We start from the raw sequence: 13,678 nt of genomic DNA on the forward strand, positions 1-13,678 counted from the left end.
CTGGACACAGGACTCGAGATGAGGCTTCCCCAGGGCTGAGGAGAGGGGCAGGATCACCTCCCTCCACCTGCTGGCAACACTCTTCCCAGTGCACCCCAGGAGACCATTGGCCTTCTTGGTCACAAGGGCACATTGCTGGCTCACGGTCAACTTGTCATCCACCAGCACTCCCAGGTCCTTCTCTGCAGAGCTGCAAGCTGCCCAGGCATTCTTCAGCCCCTTCTCCTGAAACACGCTCGCTGCTCCCCTCGGCATCCCAGCTCCCTCTCCCGGTGCGAGTCCCTTCCTCACCGAATGGGATCAGGACAGGGCACCCGCTATTACTGCATTTCTGTCTCCACTGAGTATATTTTTGGGTTGCGTTTGTTTTCATTTATCTGCGATACCTGGCTGACTCTCAGTTGTCTTCTGATGAACCAGTTCACCACATCTTCCTTTTTTGAGGAATGACATATCTTTTACCTTACCAAAGAAATTATTTTCAATCACCTTTCAATACATTCTGTGTTATTAAATTACCTCCCGTGTTTACTACATCACACTGGAAGGTCAACTATCTGTCCTGTGTGATATTCCAGTTCTTTTTTATTGACAGTTTTCCCCTAATTTTGTGTCATTAACAAATTTCATTAGTGCTTCCTTACTTTTGTGCCATATTTACTAGTGAACATAATTTAAATAATGAACCATTTCTTAAATTTTGTTTGACACTGACTAGTATAAAAGAATCTTAATATGAGATCAGAACTCCTAGAAGATACAGTAGTACAGTAACTAAGCAGTTTTCCACTTACAACTTATGCTTAAGGCTCAAAACCAGGGAGTTAAATTTTAAATAGAGGAAATTCTAGGTAGAAAAAGCATAGACTCTATTCTACAAAAATCAAACTGCATATTCATTCACATATGACTAAAAAATAGTGTTGTGCTGATTCATCCATTTAGTATCTGCTGTTCAGTATAACATCACTGAAGAAAGAATCAGAATTATCTGTGCACATGCAGCCTTGCAGCTGCTTTGACTGAAAGAGTATCCAACGTCTGAAAAGAGGCTGTTTATTATTTGCCAGTTGGGTATTTCCCGGAGGTTTAGTACCAAGTGTGTAATCCCATGAGCTGGATCTCAATTGCAAGAGAATAGCATTTTCCAAGCTGGAAACTTTTCTTTCATGCTTCCATTTTCCCTATTCTAGGGTAATTTATTGTCTGTTTCCTTTTATATGTAGATTCTTGCTGAGCCTCAGCAGCTAAAGGACTTTAGGAATGGAGATGTTCCCAATGTTCCCTAAAATAGTCTTTCCCTGCTGCTTAGTCTGACAGCACACTGCATTCAGCTGGCATAAACGGTAACGATATCATTACTAGGTGGTCTTGTTTTAATCTCAGGTACATAACTCAGTTTCTTGGCTTGATACAATATAGAAAGCTGCTGATATCATTCTTTCTGGGCCTATTACAGTACTGCTGGCAAAATTCATACATCTGCAAAGTTCTGGGCACTCCTGGGCTGCAGCTTCCTCTGTTATTACAGTGTTGCAGCTCCCCCCCAGCTCTCCCCAGGGCCCATGCATCGTGCTCTACGGTACTGCCTGTTACAGTCCTTCCTGGGCTTTCACAAATTGCCAAAGCTTCTGGCCAACGTATCTTGTAACAGATGCATGTGTACAAGAGAGACTTAACTGAACTTCTCTAGCCAGCCAGCAGATTCTCTTTAGCAAATGGCTATGCTTCCACATTTTTGGATCAAGTACTTTCATTACTATCATAAGCGGTTAACAAAATTTACATACATTGATAGAATTGAACTGACAAAGCATTTTTGTGAGATCTCCCAGCTAAACTGACCAACATAAAGCCACTCTATGGATCTGTCTTCAGTTCTCTTTACCTTGAGTGGGGGTACACGTGGCACCTGGGTCCCAGCTGCAGGAAAGGACTGTGGCTGGGTCCGAAATGACTGCTGGTACTGACAATTCTCCATGACACGTGCCTTTTTTTCAGGAGTGATTAGAGCTTCTTCCCGACTCTCTGACTTCCTCTTATGGCCTTCAACACTGACTTCCATTTCTTCATTTACAGGGGACTTCTTCTCTGGTGTTTCTGGAGTAGTCACTTGACTAGTCACGCTTGCTACTACTTCACCTGCTTCAGGGCTCTTTGGTTTACTTGGGGCCAAAGCTGAGGTACTCATAGTCTCTTTTACTAATACTTCTTTTGACGCAGCATGCTTTTTCTCTTCTTCTGGCTTTTGACTAATGGCAGTTTGTGGTTTCTCTTGGATGGATTCTCCGCTATCTTTTAAAGGCCTGGAGAGAGAATGGTCACTAGGTTTCACTGCACCGCCATCTGAGGAAGCTGAGGCCTCTGCAGATTTGGCTGGTTTTGGCTGCGTGTCCTCTCTTCTTTCCTCTCCTCCTTTTTTCATTGCTGGTGCTTCCTGGACTGCTTGTGCTTTAGGTTCTAATGGAGAAGTAATCTCCTCTTTGAGTGGTGCCAGAACAGCTGGCATGCATTTTGGCTGTTCAGCTGCTAGATTTCCAGTCTCTGTCTCAGCAGGACTCGTATTTGCCGTCAGTCTCTGGGACTCTTCAGGGCTTAGTCCAGAACTAAAAAGGAAAACAAAATTTTTATTTTATAAAATATTTTTTAAAAAGCATACTGTCCTTATGATTCTCTACATACCACGCCCTAATGAAATATGTCCAATCCCCCAAATATTATACCACAGTCTTTGAAAACCTACAGTGCTGCTAGTAATTCCAAGCAAAACTTGGAGGAATCCCATGGGATAGGGCCCTAGAAGGGAACGGGGTCCAGGAGAGCTGGTTAATCATCAAGCTTCACTTCTTCCAAGCTCAGGAGTTGTGCATGCCTATGAGTAACAAGTCCAGCAAAGAAGGCAGGAGACCTGCCTGGATGAGCAAGGAGCTCCTGGGAAAACTCAAACAGACTAAGGAAGCAAACAGAACATGGAAGAGGGGACAGGTCACTTGGGAGGAATATAGAAATGTTGGTCTGAGTATGCAGGGATGAGAGGAGGAAGGCTAAGGCCCATGTGGAATTAAATCTGGCAAGGGATGTCAAAGACAACAAGAAAGGCTTCTTCGAAGACATCAGTAGCATAAAGAAGTCTAAGGAAAACGTGGGCCCAATGTTGAATGGGGCAGGGGCCCTGGTGATGAAGGATACAGAGAAGGCAGAATTACTGCATGCCTTCTTTGCTTCAGTCTTCACTGCTAAGGGCAGCCCTCAGGAATCCCAGAGCCTGGAGACAAGACAGGAAGTCTGGAGAAAGGAAGACTTTCCTTTGGTCAAGGAGGATCAGGTTAGAGATATTTTAGGCAAACCTGATACCCACAAATCCAAGGGCCCTGATGGAAGGCACCCACAAGTACTGAGGGAGCTGGCAGATGTTGTGCCAGGCCAGGCAACTACAGGCCTGTCAGCCTCACCTCCATCACTGGAAAGGTGACAGAACAGCTCATGCTGGATGTCATCTCTAAGCATGTGGAGCAAAAGAAGGTGATCAGGAGTAGTCAGCATGGATTCATCAAGGGGAAATCCTGCTTATCCAATCTGATCGCCTTCTCTGATGGATTGACTGGCTGGGTAGAGATGAGGGGAGAGTGGTGGGTGTTGTCTCCTTTGACTTCAGCAAGGCTTTGGACACTGTCTCCCATAACATCCTCCTAGATAAACTTAGGAAGTTGGGCTAGATGAGTGGACAGTGAGGTGGATTAAGAACTGGCAGAAAGAGCTCTGAGGGTTGCGCTCAGAGGCGCAGAGTCTAGTTGGGGGCATGTAGCTAGCAGTGTCCCCCAGGGGTCAGTTCAACTTACTCCTCAGTGACCTGGACAAAGGGACAGAGTGCCTCCTCAGCAAGTTTGTTGATGATCCCAAACTGGGAGCAGTGGCTGATGCACCTGATGGCTGTGCTGCCATTCAGAGAGACCTGGACAGGCTGGAGAGCTGGGTGGAGAGGAAACTCTTAAGTTCAACAGAGGCAAGTGCAGGGTCCTGCACCCCAGGAGGAATAACCTCATGTACCAGGACAGGCTGAGGTCTGACCTGCTGGAAAGCAGCTCTGCAGAGATGGACCTGGGAGTGCTGGTGGATGACAAGCTGATCATGAGCCAGCAAGGTGCCCTTGTGGCCAGGAAGGCCAATGGTCTGCTGGGCTGCATTGGGAAGAGTGTTGCCAGCAGGTGGAGGGAGGGGATCCTGCCCCTCTACTCAGCCCTGGGGAGGCCTCATCTCGAGTGCTGTGTCCAGGCCTGGGCTCCCCAGTGCAAGAGAGACATGGAGCTACTGGAGAGAGTCCAGCATAGGGCTATGAAGATGCTTAGAGGACTGGAGCATCTGCCCTGTGAGGAACGTCTGCGAGAGCTGGGCCTGTTCAGCCTGGGGAAGAGAAGGCTGAGGGGGGATCTTATCAATGTGTGCAAGTACCTGAAGGGATGGTGTCAAGGGGATGGGGCCAGACCCTTTTCAGTGGTGCCCAGTGACAGGACAAGAGAGGCAAGAGGCACAAACTGATACACAGGAAGTTCCACCTGAACATGAGGAAGAACTTCTTCACTGTGAGAGTGACGGAGCCCTGGAACAGGTTGTCCAGAGAGGTTGTGGAGTCTCTTCTGGAGATCTTCAAGGCCCGCCTGGATGCAACCCTGCCTAACATGCTCTAGGTGGCCCTGCTTGAGCAGCGAGGTTGGACTGGATGATCTCCAGAGGTCCCTTCCAACCTCAACTGTTCTGTGATTCAGTGATACAGAATTTAATAGCTAAGTTTAAAACCTACTATCTGAAAGACATGTAACATATGCCTTCCTGCATATCAAAACCCTGGGAGTATTTCACTCTATTGTTCATCCCTCTTACTTTGTGGATGAAAAGAACAAACTGAGAATCTAATTCCCAGAGAGATTTGGGATTAATGGGATTAAATTCATACATCTCTCTTAAGTAAATATCAAATTTATTTTTTTGCCCAGTCATGAATCTGTAAAGTCTGATGAAGCCAGTCTGATGAAGACTGCTATGGGATTGATAGCTACCAAACAAGCTCTTACAAACTTGAGTTTCAACACTTTCTCGTGCAATAGTTTCAGAACCATTATTACTGTCAAAAGCCGCTCTTGGCAAAGGTGTTTCATGTGGTAAAACAGCTTTCACCTCTGCGAACCTCAGAGCGCAGGCCTTCAGTTTTCTCTAGTACTGCCATTCTGCAAGACACATCCACACTGTCCTGCTGTCCCTTAGAAGAGCCTAAAGCTTGAAGAATAATGCTGTCATGTTTTCATCTTCCAGCATAGAAGGCCAAAATTATTTATATTCTGGTTTTCAACTCTGAGAGAATTCAGTAAGGTAAATGAGTAATGCTCTGTGCTAATGCCACTTGCAAGATCACCTGCATTCTCAAACTGGTTATTTGATAAGTATGTGTATTCCTTTACTCATTACTGTAATTTGTCATATATATGTTCACACATACCAGCCTCCTACTCAGCCACGAAGCCCCAAACTTAGCATGGAACTTAGCTAAGAATAGGGTTTAGAATAAGACAAATGCTGTAGAGGGTTAAAACATCACAAATGAATGGGAGGGAGAAGACTGGCTAATAGTCCAATGACAAGTATAAAAGCTAACTGTAAAGATGCAGGAGAGAGAAATTCCTGATTAGCTACTTATATTCATCTGTTCATTTTCAACTTTCTTAGGGTAAAATTATTCACACAGAAGCCTAAGATCTTCTCCACACTCCAAAAAGATAGTAAGATCTTGAAGCAAAAAGAAACTAAGTGAAATACAGACTTGGGAATCTAGCCAAGTAGGTGTCCATTCAAGATATGGGGAAATACACTGGATTCCATATAGCAAGTGACTCACTGAGTTGTAGTTAAAGTAAAAGTTAAAGTACACCCAGTTACCATATACCCATGGATTATTCAGAGGCCTGGAATTACACTAAAGAACAGTGAGGGAAGAGCTTCTCAAAATGTCAGAGTAAGGAGTGGGAAAGGTTAAGGGTGTAAAGCCTAAATCACATCCTCAAATCAAGGTTAAAGTGTTAGAAATCATGGAAAGCAAACAAACTGGTTCTGACCTAGATCACTCGGAAGATACTTTCTTAGTTCTGTGATGAAACTGGACCTTGTTACAGGACCAATGAAAAGTAATGTTTATTAAAGGAGAGTAAGCCAAAAACTTAAGAACTGATACTCCTGGACAGGTAAGAAAGGAGGGAGTTAAAAAACAGTTGAAGTCTTACCTCTGACCATAGTAACTCTCGAAAAAACGTTCCTTCCACAGCTCCACCTTCTTTTCTTTTTCTATCTCTTGACGTATTCTTAGCTGCATTTCCGGTGTAAACTCACCTGTAAAATGCAATAAAGGATATCTGCAAGGAAAGCTAGGAGTAAGATGAATTAGGACAAATGCAGGAGCCTTCTCGCTTGCTGATTAAAGGATGCTATCACACAGAACTGTCCTGCCGAGGCTGTTATAGCCCTACTCATGATACTCCAGCATTTGTCCTGAACTGCTGTGTTTTCTGCTGCCTATTCCTTGCAGCGGATATGCAACCGCTCATGCCTTACAGACAGAACTACGTTCCCTGTCAGTGTCTACTCTCGCTCTGGCCCTGGAGATACCTTCTCACTCTGGCTGTGCAGGTACCTTTTTCCAGCCTTTGAGTTCCCATAAAGAGATCAGGACATAAATTCCCAGTGAATGCCAGCATATATCACTTTATTGAATTTGCCTCTAAAAGCTCAATATTCCCCAATATAATTTCATCTGGACTTGCTGCTAACACAAGATAACCCTGAGGGTGATACAAAACAAAGGTTTACTTCAGCCAAACACAAAATAACCTCACATCTGAACAAGTGGAAGTAGAAGGTTATGATCAAGCAAAACAAATGTAATCCTAGCCTTAACAACTAGGAATTCAGAATTTTCTTTCCAAAGATCCTCAAGATATGAATTAGCCAGAAGAACGAGGGCGAACAGTTTACAGCAGTCCTTGTGACTCCTGAATGCTTCCCAAGAAAGCTTATCTAGATTAGAAATTCTACTCATCAAAGAAATTCCTAAGTTTTACAGTCTGTCTTGTCTCATCTTTCTTGCATGAAGTCTTGTGTATTAAATTCCATCCAGGGAAGAACAGACTCTTCCCAGACAGCTTAACATGCATTCTGGGAATCTCTTCTAGTGTCACAATCTATCATTACTGAATATCATACAAATGGTTAAGTATTCCATGAAGCTTTTGCTTCTTGGTACGTTACCAGCTTTGCATGGAGATCATAGACAAAACATTAGCAAAACAGCTGATCAACTTAGTTTTAAGCAGCTTTGACTTAAATGTGTCTATACCACTTTTCTCCAAACTGCACTTCAGTCTTGAAGGAATTCTGCATCACAGGAACTCAAGTAGCTGCTATAACTCTTAGATATGGTATGTAAAACGAAGGCTTTAATTTCTTCTGTCCATCCTAGGATCCTCTGCAACTGTTTGGAAATGTTAAGCCTCTGCTGTGATGTTCAACATTTTAACTTCTGACAGTTAAGAAGTCCTCCTCAGTCACAGTTTGATTGCTTGTTTGGGATGGAAGGATATTGCTCATAGACCTCCCTCTGCTTATAAAAGCAGCTCTCGGGTGCATGAGCACAAGTGAGGGGGTGGTGAACTCTAACGGAAGAAAGGAATAAGGAAAGGAAAGGAAAAGGTCTTCCAGTAACATCCACAAGTTTCCAACAGAGAAGATAAACCAAACCAGCTGCAGAGTTCTTTAGAACGTGGTCACGCACAATACTGAACTGACACTACTGAGAAAGCAGTAATTTCCCAGGGGGTGAAGAAATCAAAACTTCCTTAAATGAATCAGCTATCAAAGGATTTGCAATCGCCTGATTAGCCTTAACAAATTCCAGTATGAGAAATTGCCTTTCTAAATTTAGCACCAGTGATGAAGATGCTTCTTCATTTCACATCCTACACTACCAAACAGCTTGCCACAATGTAGATCTTGTGTTCAAACCCAGGGTCAGCTGTGATCCTGTGACCTCTGAAACAGTTCATACAAGGTTTAATTCTCCAGCTGTCACTACCTCAAAATTTTTGCAATTTTTAGAAAAACAGGCTGCCAAAAACCTTCCCACACCAAAACACTCTCTCCCCCCAGCATCATTCTCTTCTGCTAAACCTCCTTCTTTTCTTCTGCTAAACTTCCTTTCTTTTACAAAGCCTTGGAAACCCTTGAGGTATGTTATACGTTACTAAAGTCACAAAAGCCAGGTTTGGAGGTTCAACACTGCTGAGCTAGGAACTCTCAACCGTTAAATAAGTTGGCTCAGAGTATAATATCAGCCATGATACTATACCAGAAGAGACAACATCTCCCAGGATAGCTGGGGGATAACTAATCAAGGACTGTGCAAGTCAGAATGCATGATTTCTGATCAGGTTAACATAAATAGGAGAAAGGGCTAATATGTTCTTTAGGTCAAATACTGCTTATTAAACAAACATGAATATATACACAAACACATTAGATGTACAGAGGTATATAATTGCCATTTTCTGAAGGAACTGAAGATGTTGCCTATGCAGAGAGCACAGCAATACATCACTCTGCAATGACAGTCATGGATGGCTGTGGTGACGTTCCATCAAAATATCGAAAACTTCTTGCCAGGCACAAATGACAAAAAATATTCTTGGCAATTCATGCTACTCAGTCACAGGCTGGCAGGAAACAAAAATTTTGCAAGATGTCTGAGGTGCACATTTCACAAATATATCTATTGCAGTTTGCGAGACTGTGTGTTAATATTTTAAGATTTTATCATTAGAAAATAGGAAAATACTTTTTTCCCCACAACTGTAGATGTTTCATGATGGAAATATGACCTTCAGCCTCAAATTTAATTAATTCCAAAGGTTTATCTAGTTCTCACAGCAGTTCTCTTGTGCCCTCTTGGACACACTAGTTATTGGACAAACTAGTTATCTTTTCCAACAACGACAATACCAAAGAGAGGATTCTTTAAAAAGATTCATAGAAATTTGATACTTTTATCAGTGCTTAGTTTGTTCCTCAAGCAATTTTCTCCCTTCAAATTGGGGGATCCCAAGAAATCCTTTTCATCTAATGCCTTGCCTGTGTGTTGGTACCACTCAATTTACTAGCACAGACACAGCCATAAACCAGAAAATAGAGTAATCCGTATAGAAATAGATCAACTTTCATGTCATGTCATGACTGGTGCTAGTCTTTATCAGAAACTCTGATGACAGGCTCAATGGTTGAGATCTAGAGAGGAAATGGTGTCTACCCATACTGAATGAATGTACTTCTGATTATATATTTGATCAAATCACAGACTTAAACATGTCCAAGTTCAATATAGGGAAATAATTCCCCTTGTTGAAGGTGTAGCAGCCCTACTGCTTCATAAATGGCTGTCTTTAACGTATATAAAAAAATTATGGCTCACAGGACTGCCAGAACCAACTGTGTGGCTAGCTGACCTGGCTGCTGCTGCTGAGTATCACTCTGAGAATATAATTTACCTTACTCTATTGAGTTTAGCAGGGGGCTATATTTAGCTACCACAACTTGAGGATAACATATCCCTACTGTCATTTCACCAGCATTTTTTAAGCATTTATATTTCTTTTCTCATTTTGTCCAGATATTCAGTCATTTTGCCATGTGCCAAGTTCAAAGATAATTACTCACTGCATCCCCCTTCAATCCACATAGCTCTAGACTCATGTTTACTCTCACAGGCCAGCTTCACCTAGGAAACTCCACCACACCTAGTCACTTCAGCACACCATTTTCTCTTCTCTCATTTTACTTCTTTGTCAGGATTTACCTTCTGACAACCTCTCCTTCCAGCCTTGGGCAGCTGAAGTGAAGAACTCGTTGTTGAGTGCTGAACCACTCAGCTTCATCAAACCATCTGCCCCAACCTGGAAAACATGACAGAGCAACTCATATTAGTTAACCGAAAAGGCAAATGTGTCACACATTGTCACACACGATCTGAAAACAGAGCAGGAGTCCCAACATTGCCACATATCTCTCCAGAAGCTGTCTTTAACTCGCTCAGCCTTCTGAAGGCTGTGCTAAGCCAAGTCTGTGTCCCAGGAGATTCTGGTAATTTTTCCTCATCCTCACTTAAGCCCAAGTCCTCTATAGTCCTGCTGCTGCACAAACCAGATGGTACAGGTGGCAAGGAGAAGCACACGGAAATGGAATAGCACGGCCTCTGAAAAGCTTCTGCAGATGCCTTTTGCCCTGCAGAATGAATGCAAGGTATCACTGAGCTTCTGTCCAAAGCAACAGCCCTGCTCTCTTCTGGGGAGCAGAAAAAGGCACATGCAGGCAAATCAAGGGACATAAAAGGAATCATTTAAAAAATGACTTTCATATGATTATAATCATAACCATGGATGTTTCGAGAAAAATAAGAGACAAATGAAGCTCAAAACCCATTCAGTCTTTATAATAGCAATTAACCAACTGGGACATGCATATGATAGTGCAGGACATCGTGAAGAGAACATAAGGCCAAGACTGAAACATTGTGCAAAATCCTAACAAGTGTAAGAAATCATATATGAGGTTTCCTTTTGCTTTTCATCCCACAGAATTAAACACAGAATTTTTCTATTAGAAATACAAAACCCCCACATACTGTTCAGTAAGCCAGAAAAACAATTCTGCTTCCATTTCTTACAAATATAATAAATAAGAATAAACAAACAAAATCTAACTGTCCAACTGTAAGCTCTGTCTGTGTACGCTGGGAGATCTGTGCAGCAAACTTTCAATGATGCAGGATTTGGTAAAGAGAAATGTTGCTTCTACTGAGGCAGTATTTGTGTGCAGATAATTCCATTTAAAAGAAGGGAAGTGATGTAGCAGAAGGTTGCACATGGAAGACTGAGCTGGAAATTTTAAGTGAGGAGCTGCTGTGTGGCTACTGTAGGGATTTACAAAAGCAGAGATTTATTTTATAATCTAAATCTATATTGATAACTGCAGGGAGCAGAATTCATAATACTATCCTCTCCTAAACATATGGTACTGCTAGTACCTTGCACTGGAAGAGAAGCAGCTACTGAAGGGTTCGCTGGGCCCTGGTTCACAAAGTGCCCACAGCAGTATTTGTCTTTCTGTTCTACAGAAGCATCGTCTCTACGAGCTCAGACTGAGTCACTGCCAAGCAAAACAGGACAGATACGCAACCTTTTGCATCTGGCATATCCCACACTTTCACCTCTTCTCCTGTTTACTACAGCAAAGGCTTTGACATTCCTTGAGGAACACATCACCATCTGATGTGGTAGGCTGCTCTAAGAATTTTACTACAGTGAAATGTAAAACTTGTCAGCTCAGGAGCCAAGCCTATTATTTAGCTAGTCAAAATTTGTTCTCAGTCAAATTCTAATTTAATTCAAGGACACTTAAACTTAGAAGTCAAGACAGAAATGTCTTGCCATCTGCTGCTGAGCTTCTTCGCAGTAAACTCCAGCTGCAAACTCCATCAATTCATATTTTGATACATACTTAATCATTACAAAGGCTACAGGACTTATGAAGCGATTTCTTCAAATATTTATTGGATCAGCCTTGGTCTAACAAGTCCCTGATAAACACTGTTTGACGATTAGAATTTATGAGGCAACATAAAATCTTACAACTCCTCCAAACTTCAGAAGAACAGTATCTGTTTAGCAAAGTGCCCTTTGTAAAGCAGACCAGGGTGCAGCTGCCAGACCCACATGCATTCTTAACATGCTGCAAGAGTCAAAGAGCAGCACAACTTCTAGGATGGATATAACTTCGCTAAACACAGATGTCTGCACTGTAAGTATCTACATCTAAGTAGCCTCCCTGAACAGCTAATAGTGATCTAGTAAACTAAGTTGTTAAAGAATATTGGACTGAAGCTGTCTAGGGTTAGTCACTTGGTTTAGCTTAACTTGTTTAGCATTAGTAGCTAAATCTGCTGAAGCCTTAGCTCTAAGCTGTGAACTTTCTTAAGAAGGCCCCAGAGCTGGTTGAAGATGGAAAGATAAGGAACTGTAGAGAGAAATAAGCAGTCTAGCATTAATGAGCACTGGCAGGGAGACAGACTTTAATCTAGGACAGAGAAGAAAGAAACAAAGGAACCACAAGATTCTGGAGGACAAGATAAGAAAGCAGAAGAGCCAGACAACTATGTAGGAAGTAACCACAAAGACTGGTTCCAAGAGACAAGATAATGGAGTAAAAGAGCCATCAAGGGAATAAAAGAGGCATCCACAACTATGCAGAAATGAGATAAGTAAACACCTGGACACACACCTGGAAACTATGGAAAGGACAACTGGGAGCTGGAAGACCCCGAACTCTAATATTATGACTGGTTCCAAACTATCACATGAAGCGGGGGAGGACTTAGATTATAAGGGTTTAATTGCCCAAGAATTTCTTTGTTCAGGGTCCCTCTTCAGAGACACCAAGCTCAAGCTGTAATTACTGCCTGTGTGCCATTAAAATTTATTTCTCTTTAATTTAGTTTCAAACCTCTGTCTCAGCGGGCATCTAAGATCGGACCCTGTTATGGTGGCCGGTGAGACTAGTTTTCCATAACAGAGTGAATGGAGATCGGGACTCAGTTCATCGCATTCTGAAGTAGACACTGGTATTTTGCCACATGCTGATGAATGTACTAGCTAGATTTCCACTTATGAGAAAGAAGCCTAAAGAAACTAGCTGAGAGGTAGACTCTTGGGGAGTGACTAAGGTGTGTAACCATAGCCATCTAGTGCTAATTCAGACATCACAAAGTAAAATACTTGCAAGGACTCACAGATCTGATATAGGACATACAGAAAATTTTTTATGGAGTGATATCTTGAAGCCAGATTTGATACCAAAGGACATTTCAAATGGCTCCAGACACATATGTTAAGGCCTCTAAATCTGCAGGTATCCTGTACAATTAAGTGAAAGCACAGTGCAGGGTCCCATTTTATTCGGAAGCTCCCAGGCCAATGCGGTAGGAATGCTGAAGAGGTAACACATGAACAGGATAACAGGAAAGAGATATCCTTCTTTTGCTCCCCAAAGACTTATTTTAGCAAGGCAGGATCCAAACTAAAATGTGATCAGTGCTCTTCCCCAGAAAAGATGATTTAGTCTGGCTTTTTGATGGAGAACAAAAGGAAGAGAGTACTAGTTCTTATCATTTGTTACATGAAAGAAAACACTGCAGTAAATGAAAGCAAGTACCCTGCAGAATACAGAAATTCCATCTTGATCTCCTTTAGAAACATTTATATGCTTATCAAATCATTGATCAAACATGACTTGAAGTTGTACATTGAGAGAAGGCCCAGTTCTATCTATAGACTCTAGCCATTTCCAAACGCACAGATCTCAAATCTGGCATCTCCGTGCTGCTCCTCCAACCTTTTGTGTCTCTTACTCTCTCTTATACAGCCTGCGCTTACCTAACTCTCACTCATGACAGAGACCAAGCTGCAGGCTACTCCATTCACTGGAAAATCTTCACCGACCCAGTACCACTCAGCAACTTGCCTAAATTGTGGCAAGTAGCTGAAAGCTGAGCTGCTTGAGGATGTATGTGAATAGGAACTACAACAACATACAT

The 13,678-nt window shown here is 42.4% G+C and overlaps 1 protein-coding gene across 3 annotated transcripts in view; it reads right to left on the reverse strand.

The window, feature by feature from the left end:
• The window catches only part of ASXL2 (ASXL transcriptional regulator 2), a 133,084-nt gene that overhangs the window by 8,871 nt on the left and 110,535 nt on the right, over nucleotides 1-13,678 (reverse strand). For all 3 annotated transcript variants that reach the window (XM_062573357.1, XM_062573358.1, XM_062573359.1), the window contains 3 exons: nucleotides 9,887-9,983; nucleotides 6,270-6,375; nucleotides 1,889-2,606 (listed from right to left, as the gene is read on the reverse strand). In XM_062573357.1, coding sequence (XP_062429341.1) covers nucleotides 1,889-2,606; nucleotides 6,270-6,375; nucleotides 9,887-9,983 — 921 coding nt within the window. The remainder of the gene's footprint in view (nucleotides 1-1,888; nucleotides 2,607-6,269; nucleotides 6,376-9,886; nucleotides 9,984-13,678) is intronic.

The sequence above is a fragment of the Rhea pennata genome, chromosome 3, assembly GCF_028389875.1.
Source record: "Rhea pennata isolate bPtePen1 chromosome 3, bPtePen1.pri, whole genome shotgun sequence".
NCBI classification, from domain to species: Eukaryota; Metazoa; Chordata; class Aves; order Rheiformes; family Rheidae; genus Rhea; species Rhea pennata.